General features: G+C 41.8%; 2 protein-coding genes across 3 annotated transcripts in view; one reads left to right on the top strand and one right to left on the bottom strand.

Annotated features, from left to right (window-relative positions):
• LOC116843325 (DNA-directed RNA polymerases I, II, and III subunit RPABC3) overlaps positions 1-8,014 on the top strand; it is a 57,779-nt gene extending 49,765 nt beyond the window's left edge. For both annotated transcript variants that reach the window (XM_032813678.1, XM_032813677.1), the window contains exon 4: positions 7,730-8,014. In XM_032813678.1, the coding sequence (XP_032669569.1) occupies positions 7,730-7,847 (118 nt within the window). In that variant the 3' untranslated portion in view covers positions 7,848-8,014. The remainder of the gene's footprint in view (positions 1-7,729) is intronic.
• Positions 8,015-10,465: 2,451 nt separating this feature from the next.
• Positions 10,466-12,307, bottom strand: LOC116843327 (WD repeat-containing protein 92). Its single transcript, XM_032813679.1, has 4 exons — positions 11,913-12,307; positions 11,297-11,797; positions 11,109-11,206; positions 10,466-10,820 (listed from the first exon to the last, which is right to left on the bottom strand). The coding sequence occupies exons 1-4, from the start codon at positions 12,177-12,179 to the stop codon at positions 10,613-10,615; spliced, it is 1,074 nt and encodes a 357-aa protein (XP_032669570.1). The 5' UTR covers positions 12,180-12,307; the 3' UTR covers positions 10,466-10,612.
• Between the last annotated feature and the right edge of the window lie 695 nt (positions 12,308-13,002).

Raw genomic sequence — 13,002 nt, forward strand, 5'->3', positions numbered from 1 at the left:
CGTTTAGCGGCAAAGTGGTCCAATTACACCGTTATCGCCGAAGCGACACTCTAGCTTCGGATTTCCCATCACGTGCGTCGCCGTTGTTTTTCGCTTCTTCGCTCATCTTCTTCTTCTTGTCGTTCAATATCGTCTCTTCTCGTATTTTACCTCGGCCGATCCTGAGCCTTTTACGTTTAGCTTGTTTACACTTGCAAACGTGTCCCGAAACACTCAGTTTTGTCAAGTTTTATAGTAACAGTTTCAAAGTACAGGAACATTCCGCTTCAAACTTCATCTGAAACATACACGAGAAAAAAAAATTTATATATACACAGCGTATTGTATCTCTAAAGTACTGTATTTCATATTTATAAACTTGTACATTCGCGATGTAGGTATTTTACCAAAATCTCTCTCTAGAGAGACACTTCTTGAAGTGTTCCGCGAGCAGAGCAGACGTGAGCTCGTCGAAATTGGGAAATGTAGCGTCTCGAAGTTCATCCCTCCGTGCGTGCATACTCGCGTTTGTTCCCGCGACGTTAAGTTAATTAACGCCTGTGCGGTGCGGCCGAGTGAAAGCGAGCTAGTGAGTTTCTCAAAGTGCCGCACGGGCGTCATTAGTGCCTTACCCAGTTCTGTTTAAGACATTTCGCGAACGCGCACTTGTCGCTGTCGGACGCAGCTTTAGAATTACGTATGAACAAGACAAATTGGCAATATCAATCACCGGTTGATTGCGGTGATACAACAACCGATTGCTCATGCACCATCGAGCCGTTCTATCACCCCAATCGAGCGAGAGAAAGATGGCAACGATTGCACACACACACACACACACACAGAGATTACATATCACTCCCAAAGTTATCCAAATTCTCGGCATAACGTATCCGCCGTTCACGGGGCTTGGCACGCGCATTCGACAGAGAGCAAGAAGATAGACTGCGAACGCGCACGCACGCACGCATGCACGCACGTATGCACGCACGTACTCACGCGGATTGTATAACAACGCGCCAGCCGCGGCGGCTGGCAACGCCGAGACGTTTCCACTACATCCACTTCGCTGCTACTCAGGCTAGCGCTAGCTGCTGGCTGCAGCTACCGACCCTCGCTCCTGCTCCTGCTCTAGGCGGCCGGGTTTGCTCGAGAATGGCTCTAGTCGTCGTTTAGTCGTCGCGCGTATCGCTCGCGCGTGTCGTCATCGTCGTCGTCGTCGTCGTCGTCGTTGTCGCTGCGCGTTAGAGTCCCCTTCTTGTTCCGATAGAGCGTTGCGCGCGCGAAATGTAGGTCGTGCTATTATTTTCGCGCTTCCCTCTCGCGCCGACTCAACGCGGAAAATTGTCCGGGTCGGATCCTCGCGTGGATCGGCAATCGACGATCGAAGCGATACTCGAGATCGCGCCTCTTCGTGCGGTGCTCCTGCGCGTCGGATCGTCCGCGTGCCGATTGCATCTGCGCGCATGCAATGTCGGAACGGAGCTACGTCGTGAGAAATCGGGGTTATTTTCACGCTCGCGGTAGATAGTCGCGGCCTTTGACGGGGCTTTGATCATCGAGTCGTTCAGGAGATTGGCTCGTCTCGGACATCCGTTACGATTCTTCTCACTTCGCGTCTAGACGTCGCTCACGGCTGAATCTCCCGCGACGGATTTTTGCCGTGCTGCAAAATCGACGTCGCGTGCGCTCGCTGCTCCCAGGAGATCGATTTCCATTCCAAGCGGAGATTTACTTGGCGCGATAAATTCCGCGTTCACGGTCCAAGGTCGTGATTGTGTAACGTTACTCTAGAGCAGGCCGACCAGTGCGCTCATAAATCGCAATTGTCTCCCTGGCCTCTCTTTTACGAACGACAGCGCGCACACGCGCCGCGTGCGAAGTCGCGGATGTACATCTCCTGCTACATCGCTTCTCTCCGTCCATTCTTGGACCCCCTCGTGCATCTCGCGCATTCGTTGCTCGTCAACGATCGCGGGTTGTCTTCGATTTCCCATGCGTCCACTCGAAGCCATTCTCTCGAAGGCGTCGGGTCTCTCGTCGACGTCTCTTCCTCGCGCTGCACGCGCCGGGCGTAATCCCATCGTTGATTATGCGCGGAAGGTCACGTCTCGCGAGCGAATTCCGCAACCGGTCAAGCGGAATCACCTGCTGCCGAGATAATTTTGGATCGCTATGCACCTGTTGCGGACACAAGGTCGCGCGGAGGTACGGGATTGTGCAACCGCGTCGCGCTCTAAAACTACCGACGATCGACTGCACTCGGACTGCACTCTGCTCCTTCCTCCCGCCCTCTCTCGCCCGCCCGTGTGCATGTGTGCCGTTGATGCAGTCGCACCGGCGGTGGACGCCGCAGTTGCCGCTGTTTAATCACGCTGAATAATCGATGTCGACACTACCGCCATGCTGCAACTGCTGCACCGCACCGCACTGCACTGCGTAGAACTGCGTTGCGCTGCGCGGCGCGGCGCGGCGCGGCGAGGCGCTCTCGCGTGCGGAATCGCGAATTCAGCCTCGGCGACGTCTACCAGAGAGTGCATCCGCGCCGCGATTTTTCTCTAGTGCCTCGCGATCTTCGCGGCGACGCCATCTTGCCGGGAGTTCGACGCTTCGATCGCGCGCGCCGCGTGATTTTCCGCTCGGGACATTCGTGCGTGGGCAGACGCCGATAATTGAATCTTCCACACGACCGTTGTGAATTGCCGCTGGCTCGCGACATTTTGATTGGTGCGCTCGTTGGTGAATCGCCTGCGGAACTGCAGCGGCGTGGTGTAACGATATATATGATTTCCCGTGAACCCGTGAACCCCGAGCACGTTTGCGTTCTGGGGATTTCCAGCGATCGATGTCGTTCCACGCCGCGGTCTCGGGATAAAGGATCATTAGTTTCGAGGACACGAAACATATCTTCTTTTCTTCTCGTTGTTACTTATCCTGCTCCTTCGTTATTCGCTCACGTAGCTTCATTTCCGAGTTGTCCGCGAGACAATTTTCCGCTGATGTGTTTATTCAGGACGTTCCATGCGCCAAAGGGGATTTTTATCTCGTTAATAAATAGACAAGTAGATCAAAGTAGGTATGAGAAACGTCTTAGGTCCACGAACAGACGGCACTGAGTTCTCCCAGTACCAAACCGCAGAGCGAGGTCGGTCGTTCTAGTTCCGAGATATCGAATGTTATAATACCAATCGTTACGTCCTTGAATAATAACGTACTCTAACGAGGTAGCGATACGACAGTTTGTTCAACGAATGCGAGAATCCATATCGCGTTAAAGCAACGCGCGTGAATAGTTCCACGCGATAATCCGTAACGTTTCGTCGTTATGACGTCACGTGATTAAAAATCGACAGTGCACATGAGCGAATTTTGGCGATTACCTCAACGGGTAATTGAAAATTATCAGTTTTATCATCGTAATAAAATTTGATTAAATTTGAAATTTACGCGAATTAATCGAAAATATCTCGCGCCTCGCGATAAATAAATAAACGTAAATGAATTATTTTGCGGGCAGAGCAATTTCACTTTTCGCGTGTTTTCGAATGCGTAACGGGAAAATGTACTTGTTCTGGAATATAAAATCATCAATGTGATGCAAATAAGTTTAAAGTAACGAGACCGCCCTAACTCGGAAGTAACATCGGTGACTGGTAGCGTCCTTGAGATACATCGGCAGGTCTCTGAAAAGATTAACTGTCTGAAAGCGTTGAGAGAAGAGGCGTGCGTTAACATGATTCGCGTGTTAGCACGATGAAACGACGCGTCCCGACGCCGGAGCGTCGCGGCACCGGGGACAGTGACTGCTATTATTAGAAGCGTCGTCCTCTTCTCGTTTCGCGCTTCGAGGGGAAAATAGCATCAGCTGACATCCTTCTGGAACACGCCGCTGGTTCGGCCGAGAAAACCCTCGACTCCTCACTCTACCGTTTTCACTCAAAAGGCAGTAGTGACTTTTCGTTATCTCAAAGAGAGCGAGAGTAGAGTAGAATGGAGTATTCATTTCGCCCTGGAATAAAATATCCCTCAGATTATGTATATAGAGTGAGAGTGAGAGAGAGAGAGAGAGAGAGCCTCGAAGAACTTTGCTTAATGAAAATTTATCGAGCGCACGATGTAAGGTCAAAAGCAAATTACATTCTCATTCAGTTATGTCGCGTCGCGAAACAAAGATTTAATTATGCGTGCGTTTAGTCGCGTGATCCGAGCGTCGTTATATAATTTCACGTTTTACACTTAACTGTGGTTAGATGCGAATCAAATACTATTGTTTGATCATAGACACATTTTTTTAGAGTAAGCGAGCCTATTTCGGAACAGCACCTATTTCAAAACACTTTAATTTTTTTTCTGTATTAGCCGTCAAATATCTTCTTTGTTACTAACATGAAAATTTGATATTGACGGCTAATACAGAAAAAAAATTAAAGTGTTTCGAAATAGGTGCTGTTCCAAAATAGATTTGCTTACTCTAATGTTATTTAAAATAGCAATTTATGGCATGTGTAGGTGAAGTAAAGACATTTATAAAGGAGAAAGAGGGTGCTGGAAGAACAAGCGAGTAAGAGAGAGTAAAAGAGAGAGAAAGAAGGAGGGGAGGGGGGGAGTTTGGAGCAAACAGAATGCGGAAATTAACGGATAAATGAGAGAAAAAGAGCATGAGAGAGAGAGAGAGAGAGAGAGAGAGCGAGACTAGCGGAAGCGAGCCAATATGAGATTACAGGGCAGTTGGGGCTCGTGCCAGATGCGCGTTTACACGGGCCCTGAATACTGTAAATGCACTATCTGGTACGACATCTCTTCTGTCAGCCGGCATCAGCGACGGAGTGATACATCGTCGATTCTCAATTTAATGCCGTGTTAGTGTAAATAAGAATCAACATGTACAGACTGTATGGATAATTCTTACTACGAGGGACAGCGAGCTACAATTGTATGCGACTATTCGTCGGAGCTGTTTCTCTGGAGTTCGTTAAAAACGGAGCACGGCGAATACGAGTGAATTTAGCATTCCTTAGGGAAATCTTGTTATTGTCCGAGGAATAGTTATAATTATAATCGTGTGCAGTAAATAATAGCGTAATGTTTTAAGACAGCAGCGTTTCGGGTATATAATTGCTAATTAAGACTCAAAGTACCTGTTTTGGCTGGCAATTTTGATTCGGGAATACGTTTGAAGTAGTAATTAGCGACGGCGATTAGTAACGGCGTTTGTGTCGCGTAAATATTGGGATATTGAGACAAATGGACGGCGAATTGCAGGCGAACGTGAATTCTATGGAATAATTGTCATATACGGCATATCCATTTCAAGCTACACCATGTGTACGCGATAAATAAAGTCTCGCCAACAGAACTGTGCCTTCTAAGCGTCGCTTTTTACTGCTCCTATTTCTATATTGTACAATATATGCTCCCTGTGTGAAAGGGAAGAGATGTATTGAAGCGACGAATGTGTGCGCTGCGCCGACGAATGTTTCCTCTTTCTTTCTTTCTTTTTTATTTGTTTTTTCTTTCTTCCCGATATCAGTAACAACAGAGCTCCCCGAATAGACTACGATTATGTTCAATCGTCTGTAACGAGGGACTTGTTAACGGCGAAATACGCGTGCAGCCTATACGCTCGTTTCATGTAACAAGAGTTTGCACATACGTAACGTACAATTATGCACGCACATACATACACATCGTTTATATACCATAGGATCACATATTGTATTTCGAATGGCAATAAAAATCATCTAATGCGTTCCTCATTTAATTTCACCAGCGCCTTTATTAGCGAATAATTTATAATAGTTGACGAAACAGTCCGTTGTAACATATGAAACATTTTTTCCGCGACATTAAAGTAATAAGAGAAGTTAGCGAACGTAACATCGAAATGCAATCTTGTTTAAAATCTCATCCAGGCGATTATGTGTCAGATGTTTACATTTTTTTTCTGATTCTGTCATTTGGCAAATTCGTTATTCTTATGAACATTTTTATTTATTATTCATTATTAAGAAATTACTGCCAGGAACGTACTTATTCATAAGAATTAATTCTCAATTCAAAACAAAGTTCAATTATCGGTTAATTATTAACTGAAAGTCAATAATTAGAAGTTAAGTCGAGAAATTATTAATTGACAGAAATTGCTTTTGAATTATTTTATCCGCGTTAACTATTTAGATATTTAAATTTAATAAATATACGAGTAAAAGAAAAGTACAAGTTGTTGAATTGCTTATCGCAAAAAAAATCTTTTCCAAAATTTCAGGCAAAACGGTGAAAAATGTAAAAGGAAAGTACATCTCTTTATTCAAAATACGTTTGCATTTAACGTAAACTTGGATTAAATAAAATCAGCTTTTGCAATATTGCGTTGCATAAATATCATAGATAAATTGGGCAAGCAAAATAAAAAAATTAAGTGATAGGATAATTGAATTTATATCTAATTTATATCTAATCTTTTGGTTGGAATACGTCTGAAACTACGTTGCGTATTAAATAAGACATAAAGATAGGACATATGAAACAGATTAAGAATGTGCGAAAGATGAGAGGAAGAGAAGGAGAGCAGAGGAGAAAGAGAAGTTGAAGCAGAAAGATAGATAGATAAATAGATAGAGAGAGAGCGCATGCAAGCGGAAGCTCGAAATACTTGGTTAAAAATAATTGGCTCTTATAGGGACGGTCTCTTAGTGCCAGAGATTCGTCAGAGGCAAGGTCAATCGATCGCGGGGAATCTCGTAAACACGTGCGAGTATTCCCGTCGGTTAGAGGTATTCGCATTTTCCTCTCATCTCTTTCGCAAACGTGCAAGTCGCGCGAAATCTGGATTCGGACGAGGCGCTTCCGCGATCGACGCGTAAGTATTGCGCACTTTGGCGTCGTCCGTTCTGCAGTATCCAACTTTCGATTTACATACTAATGTCCCGTGTGCTACCGTCTCGTTGAGGTAATTACGTCCGACGCGTAATAAGAGGATGCGTTTTAAGGTCGAAACGTCGAAGCAAGAACAATGTCACGCGTATGATAGAGCTAAAAGGACGAAGAATGTCGGCATGTGCGTGTTTCCAAGTCGTAGGTTGACATTAATGGTTTATCCCAAGGCGTCGATATTAATTATGTAAGCAACAAACGATTCATTGGCAACCGGTTTGAAGAGAGCGCGGTTTCATTGTGCTCTACTCAATTATTTCGATGTTTAATTAGAAAATATGACTATATTCTCCTCAAAATCGAATTTCACGGCCTGTGAAGGCAACGTTTTTATACATCGCAAAGCAACAAAGGGCTTGCTACGAAGGTTTATATTTCGGCGTATGCATCATATGAAACTAAAACTGCAAAGCATGAAGAAAGATCGGCCAAGAAGGCTGATCAAACTTTCGGATTCCGAAGCATCTTCAGCAGAGGATACGTCTTTGTCTTGATCGTTTAAAGGCAGAAGTTTCTTTAGCGATTGGCATGTTGGCAGTGTGGTTAGCTGGTTGTGTCGTTGATCTATGCACGACCGCTATCGGCACTGCTCTTATGACGATCGCAACTCGACAAGCGGGAAGACCCACCGCCGTTAACGACCTCAATAAGGGCGACAATTTCGTTCTCGAACGCGAGAACCGTTTAAGAACTTTGTAATACTAAAGTGCGACGTTCCCGGATCGATTAATTCTCTTAGCGATATACCGAAGCAGTTTTAAGTATAGGACACGACGCAAACTTATGATTGATCGTCGTCTTTTCATTTTGTTTCCAGATCAGCCTATGTATCCTTCGGAGGTCTACTGATGAGGCTACAAGGTGACGCGAACAACCTACACGGCTTCGAGATAGATCAATACATGTACCTGCTGATGAAGAAACTAGCATTTTAAAATCACGTTAAAGATGTTTATACAGATTCATCATTGTTGTCTGTATTTTAATAAAATAAAATAGGTAAGCTTATTATTAGAAGCTTATCATTAGAAATTTTTACCAAAAATTTTTTGTAAAAACTTTGTAAGATAAAAATAAAGAAATAAAAAAAAAACTATTATAACTCTTCATTTTCTTCATTTTTCATCTCTTGATTTTTGATATTATCATCAGTCCGTTAGCTACAGAATCTTTGTACATAAAATAATATGTTCATTAATATAATTAACCGTTAACCATAAAGATTCTTTTGATTTAATAACCAGCTCAAAATAATTTAATTTTTTATAAAAAAGCTATTAATATTTAAATTTGAATATAAGTAAAAAATGTATAACTTAACCTAACTTTCAAATTTTTCCCTCTTTATGATATTCCATAGTCGATGATTTTTTTTTTTATAAACGGAAAGAGGATTTCCTTTTTCATGGAAAACTACGTTTACGAGATGACTAATTTGATAAAAAACTGCTTTTTTAAACTCTCATGGACGAATGAATAGGGCCCTGAAAGATTGTTGAAAGATTGTGGTGAGATCAAGGATGTTATGGTATAAACCTGTTTGAAGTCAATATTGTAGTTTTCGCCAGGAAGTACAAATTGATGTTTATTGAGCCACTTGGGACCTGAGACAAAAAAGGTAATACTTTCAGTAGTACGGTAAAGTATCTAGAAATGATGTTAGACCTCACATTCGGTTGGACACGTCTTATGGATAATCTTAATAGATCATACTCCTCCATGTGAAGCTATAGAAAAATCAGAGGAAATTACTTTGGATCTAGACCAAAGAGCTATCTGATGGCTTTATAAAGTAGTATCATTATCTAGATTATTGTTTGGATAGTCTGGTTGTTCAGAATAGGGTGGAATAGAAAAATCTGCAGAGTAATTATCCGAGGGCTACGACGGGCTCCTTTTACTTCGTAATACCTGAGGTATTACGAAGCCATAGCGCGTGGATCTTGGACGTTGACCAAATCGTCGAAGAGTCCACCGCACCAAGTGCGCCATCAAAGCACGAAAATAGGAGTCCAGGTATTGCACGCTACGTGAATACTTTGTGTGTCGACGTGTTCAGTAGATACACACGCTACGAACCCGTGTAAGATACATACACCTTGCTGTTACAATTGGCCAACCGACACTTAGAATACGTCCAGAATAGTCTTTATACCTTCGTCTTGCTTCGATTAACACGTACTCACGGTATCTATCCAACAAACATAGATATATAACTGTCACGTCGTCGTGATATAACGCAGTGCAGCATGCAATATAACGTTTAAGTTGCAGGCAACACGCACGTAAGTTGTAATTTCTCATTCATGCGAGAATATAGTCGGATAACAGATACAATGCGCAATTAAAGTGTTATATTTCAATTATGATTGAGAGAATTATTTTGAGCATATTTCTGCAGATAAAATTATAGAGCAATGGCCATTACTAAAATTAATCGAATTCTTTTGATTTTTGGGAGATTTATAAAAACAGCAATAAAATATAAAACTGAATTGACTTAATAATAGATCAAGTAGCATATAGTAGCACCAAGTGTTCATACAAATCCTAATAGCTAACTCCTGCACATATCTGGTGGTTATACGAGATACATGTAAATTAATTATACAAGATCAGGAGACATGAGATGAAGTACTACGTTTTATTGCACTAACGTTTAAATTTTACACGAGATATTTGTCGTGCCGCCAAATATGCGGCAGAGCATGAAAACCAATGATCAAATTAATGACTAAACATGTGCCAAGCTGACGAAAAATACAAAATATTCACTTGTCCAGTTCCAAGTTGCTAAATCTGCAAGTAAAATCAACTTTTCCTCGGAATGTCGGTCTAGATTGGCGTATATACTTTCTTCTTACGTAATTTTATTGAGGAAAGTAAAATTATTGCCTACAGAAGTTTTTACGTACGTAAGGGATTTACGTATAGTTTGTCACAACTATTTGATTTCTCAAGTGCAGAGAGTGCAGCTAGAACAAAGAGATTTAATGTGTAGGAAGTGTAAACGAGGTGAATGCGTGTTTGCTAGCAGCAATGACATATCGCGACAATGCGAGGTAGACTCGGCGGCGAGTAATTCATGTAATTAAAATCGAGATATTCATGACCTTGCTTGCGCTCGGGTTGCACGCTGCGCCCTCGCACGATGCAACGGAGGTGTACGCTACGTAGGCCGAGCGTGCCTGAAATGGCGGACATACGACGCGACATTGCGTAATGCTCGCGCGCCATCGCGCAAGATGGCTGATGCTTAATAAGGGTCCGATCCTAAATAGATTGGCCCAATGACATATAATTCGCTTTTGTCCGCCGCCATTCGCAATTGCGTAATAAACTTCGCGCCTGTGCGCGCACGAGAAATCGATATCTCGAGCTCGACTTCCGAAGCGCCAAAGCGTTATCTCGCGGAGAATATTGTGAAGCTTCTTGCGCACGCTTTTTGAATCTTGCTAATGGTCCTTGCAAGATTTTTCCTCTTGTGTAGGAATTGAAAAATCTTTTGCAATCAAGTTGAAGTAATTGACAGTTGTCGGTTCAAGTTTCTTAATTTAAGGGGGACACGCTTTCAGAATGTTTATTTACAGCACGAGAAAATATCTTAACATCACATACGTGTGCTGAGACAAATTTAAATTTTTCGTCATAAATAAATAAAAAATAGATTTATTTATAAACACTTCTATGCTACATCTAATTAATAAGTGTTCAGTTTCGTAGTGATGATGACACGTAAACATTGATCAAACGAAGTGCAAACAGCGAGTCCTTGTTTGTCCGAGCACCAATCTAGTGAACTTACGGGTTGCGACGAAAGTGTGCAATTCTGCAAAAGACTGACAGTACCGGCGACTCCTTGCTCGATCCCTTCGGTATCAGTGGTTTTTCTTCTCTCTGGATAATTACTACGAAATAAAAGATATTAATTAGTTTTTAACTATCCAGATAGCACACAGAATTCAAAAAGAATTCAGTCGTATGTCACCAATTCGGAGTTAATTTTTAGATGCAAAAAGAATTCTTTTCACTAAACTTTGAAGAATTCTGCACCTGAAAATGAACTCAGAATTGGTGATATATGACTAAATTCTTTTTGAATTCTCTGTGCTATCTAGGTATATCTTTTAACTATGTTTCCGATAATATGAACATAAATAAATTATAATTGAAGCATTGTTAAAAAGCATATTTACTATTTCCAAAGACAGATTGTTCCACCACCACCACAGGTCGCAAATAATTCTCGATTTTGAGGCAAATGCCTGACCTGCCATATCGTTGATTTGTGAGCCTAAAATTAACAGTCAATATTATAAACTGATTCTTGATTCAATGTGAATCTTGATTTACTGAATTTGAATTTAGATAGTAGATATAAGACCTTTTCCATAAGATATGTAAAGCCCTTCTTTGGATGCTGAGTTCTTAGGTCGAATAGATAAAATTTAGACTCAAGTGTAGTGGCGACCAGCTTATTCATAGGAATATCGCTTCTGTCAAATTCAAGACCACAGACTCCGTTCTTCAGATTGCTCTCCCACCTCACTGACATCATCTTTAAGTCAAACATTTTGACATCACCATTGTCGTATCCTGCAGCTACAACTCTTTCCTCAGAATTATAAGCATTGCCGAACGCGACTGACCAACAATCTCGCGGATTTTCGCCTTTTCTAGGCTCCATGATAGCAACCGGCCGATCTTTTTGCCTTGGATCCCATACTTTTACGCTACCATCCCTGGATCCTGTCACTATTTCAGGTGCGCCACATCCTACGTTAGCACCAGCTACCCCATCAATGGCATTTATGATCTGTTTGTGAGCATTAACGCTGTAAATTGGGATTGAAGGATCTTCCAGATTGTAGATGTTTAATTTACCCTATAAAAGAATTAACTTGTTACTTATATATCACACGTATACACACGAACATTATAAAAGATTAAGTAGGAACACTGAATATATATATAGTAACTTATTAAAATTAAAAAATAACCTTAAAATCGCCAGTAGCTAAGTGTCGGTCTCGAATATTAGAAGCTTTGAATGTGCCGCATTTCATCTGATTGGATCTCTCAATGTCCTTGATCAACTTTAATTCGCCGCTGGACACCTCGTAGATTTGAATGATGCCGGTACCTCTAGGTCGTGCGCCCATCACTACAAATTTTGCGCTGCATGGTATCCACTTGGCGTCAAACAGTGAGTAATCCACTGATTTTTCGATATGACAAATTATCTGTGGCTTCGTAAGCTTGTCCATGTTGATGACGACGAAGACTCTCGCGACTATAACTATCGTTGTCGTTCTTACATCAACCGTTCTCTAGCATAGCAACATAACAAATGAGTAAATTAGGTTTTACGGGGTATCTATAAAGGCTGCGTTCGTTTTGGGTGCTTATGCGCTGTAAAGCTGGAAGCACATACTTTTGCATAAAGACATAATGCATAACGCATAAGAAAATTGACCAATCAGAGTCCTTTATTTTCATCGTGGAAATGAGGATTTTAATTGGTCGCAATGGAAATGAGGATTTTAATTGGTCAATTTTCTTATGCGTTGTGCATTATGCCTTTATGCAAGAGTGTGTGCTTCCCGCTTAAGGGTCATTCTATCTTCTTCCCGTATGTAAGCGATAAAGATAGAATGACGCTTACAGCGCGTAAGCACCCAAAGCGAACGTAACCATAATGTCTGATGTGTTTATAGATGGCGTGACAGTATAATATAACTAGAGAGAAGCATGAGCATTGTGCCGAAATTGTATTGACAGACGTAGAAAGAGACAAGACGATGTGTGAGTAGGAGCGATTTATGGAGCAATGGGACCACGAGGCATTTACAATTCTAATATTTTAATTAATTTTTTTTATAACAATAAGAATATAGGATATAAGGAAAAGATGAAATATAAAAATGTTTATAGAGTAAATAAAAAAATTTGTAATATATATATATATATATATATATATATATATATATATATATATATATATATATATATATTACACGTCACATGTTGTCCCGGCGGGTTGCGGCCACGTTGCCGTGAAGAATAGCGCTCGAACCCTAGCACAGGATC

This window comes from Odontomachus brunneus, unplaced genomic scaffold (assembly GCF_010583005.1).
Source record: "Odontomachus brunneus isolate Ranch 3 - 2012 unplaced genomic scaffold, Obru_v1 Obru_scaffold_031, whole genome shotgun sequence".
In the NCBI taxonomy this organism is placed as follows: domain Eukaryota; kingdom Metazoa; phylum Arthropoda; class Insecta; order Hymenoptera; family Formicidae; genus Odontomachus; species Odontomachus brunneus.

Coding starts and splice junctions, on each gene's coding strand:
- LOC116843327 (XM_032813679.1), bottom strand. CDS start 12,179: ATGGACAAGCTTACGAAGCCACAGATAATTTGTCATATCGAAAAATCA. Junction 11,207..11,296: donor TTACATATCTTATGGAAAAG/GTCTTATATCTA, acceptor TGTTAATTTTAG/GCTCACAAATCAACGATATG. Junction 10,821..11,108: donor ACAATCTGTCTTTGGAAATA/GTAAATATGCTT, acceptor TTTATTTCGTAG/TAATTATCCAGAGAGAAGAA.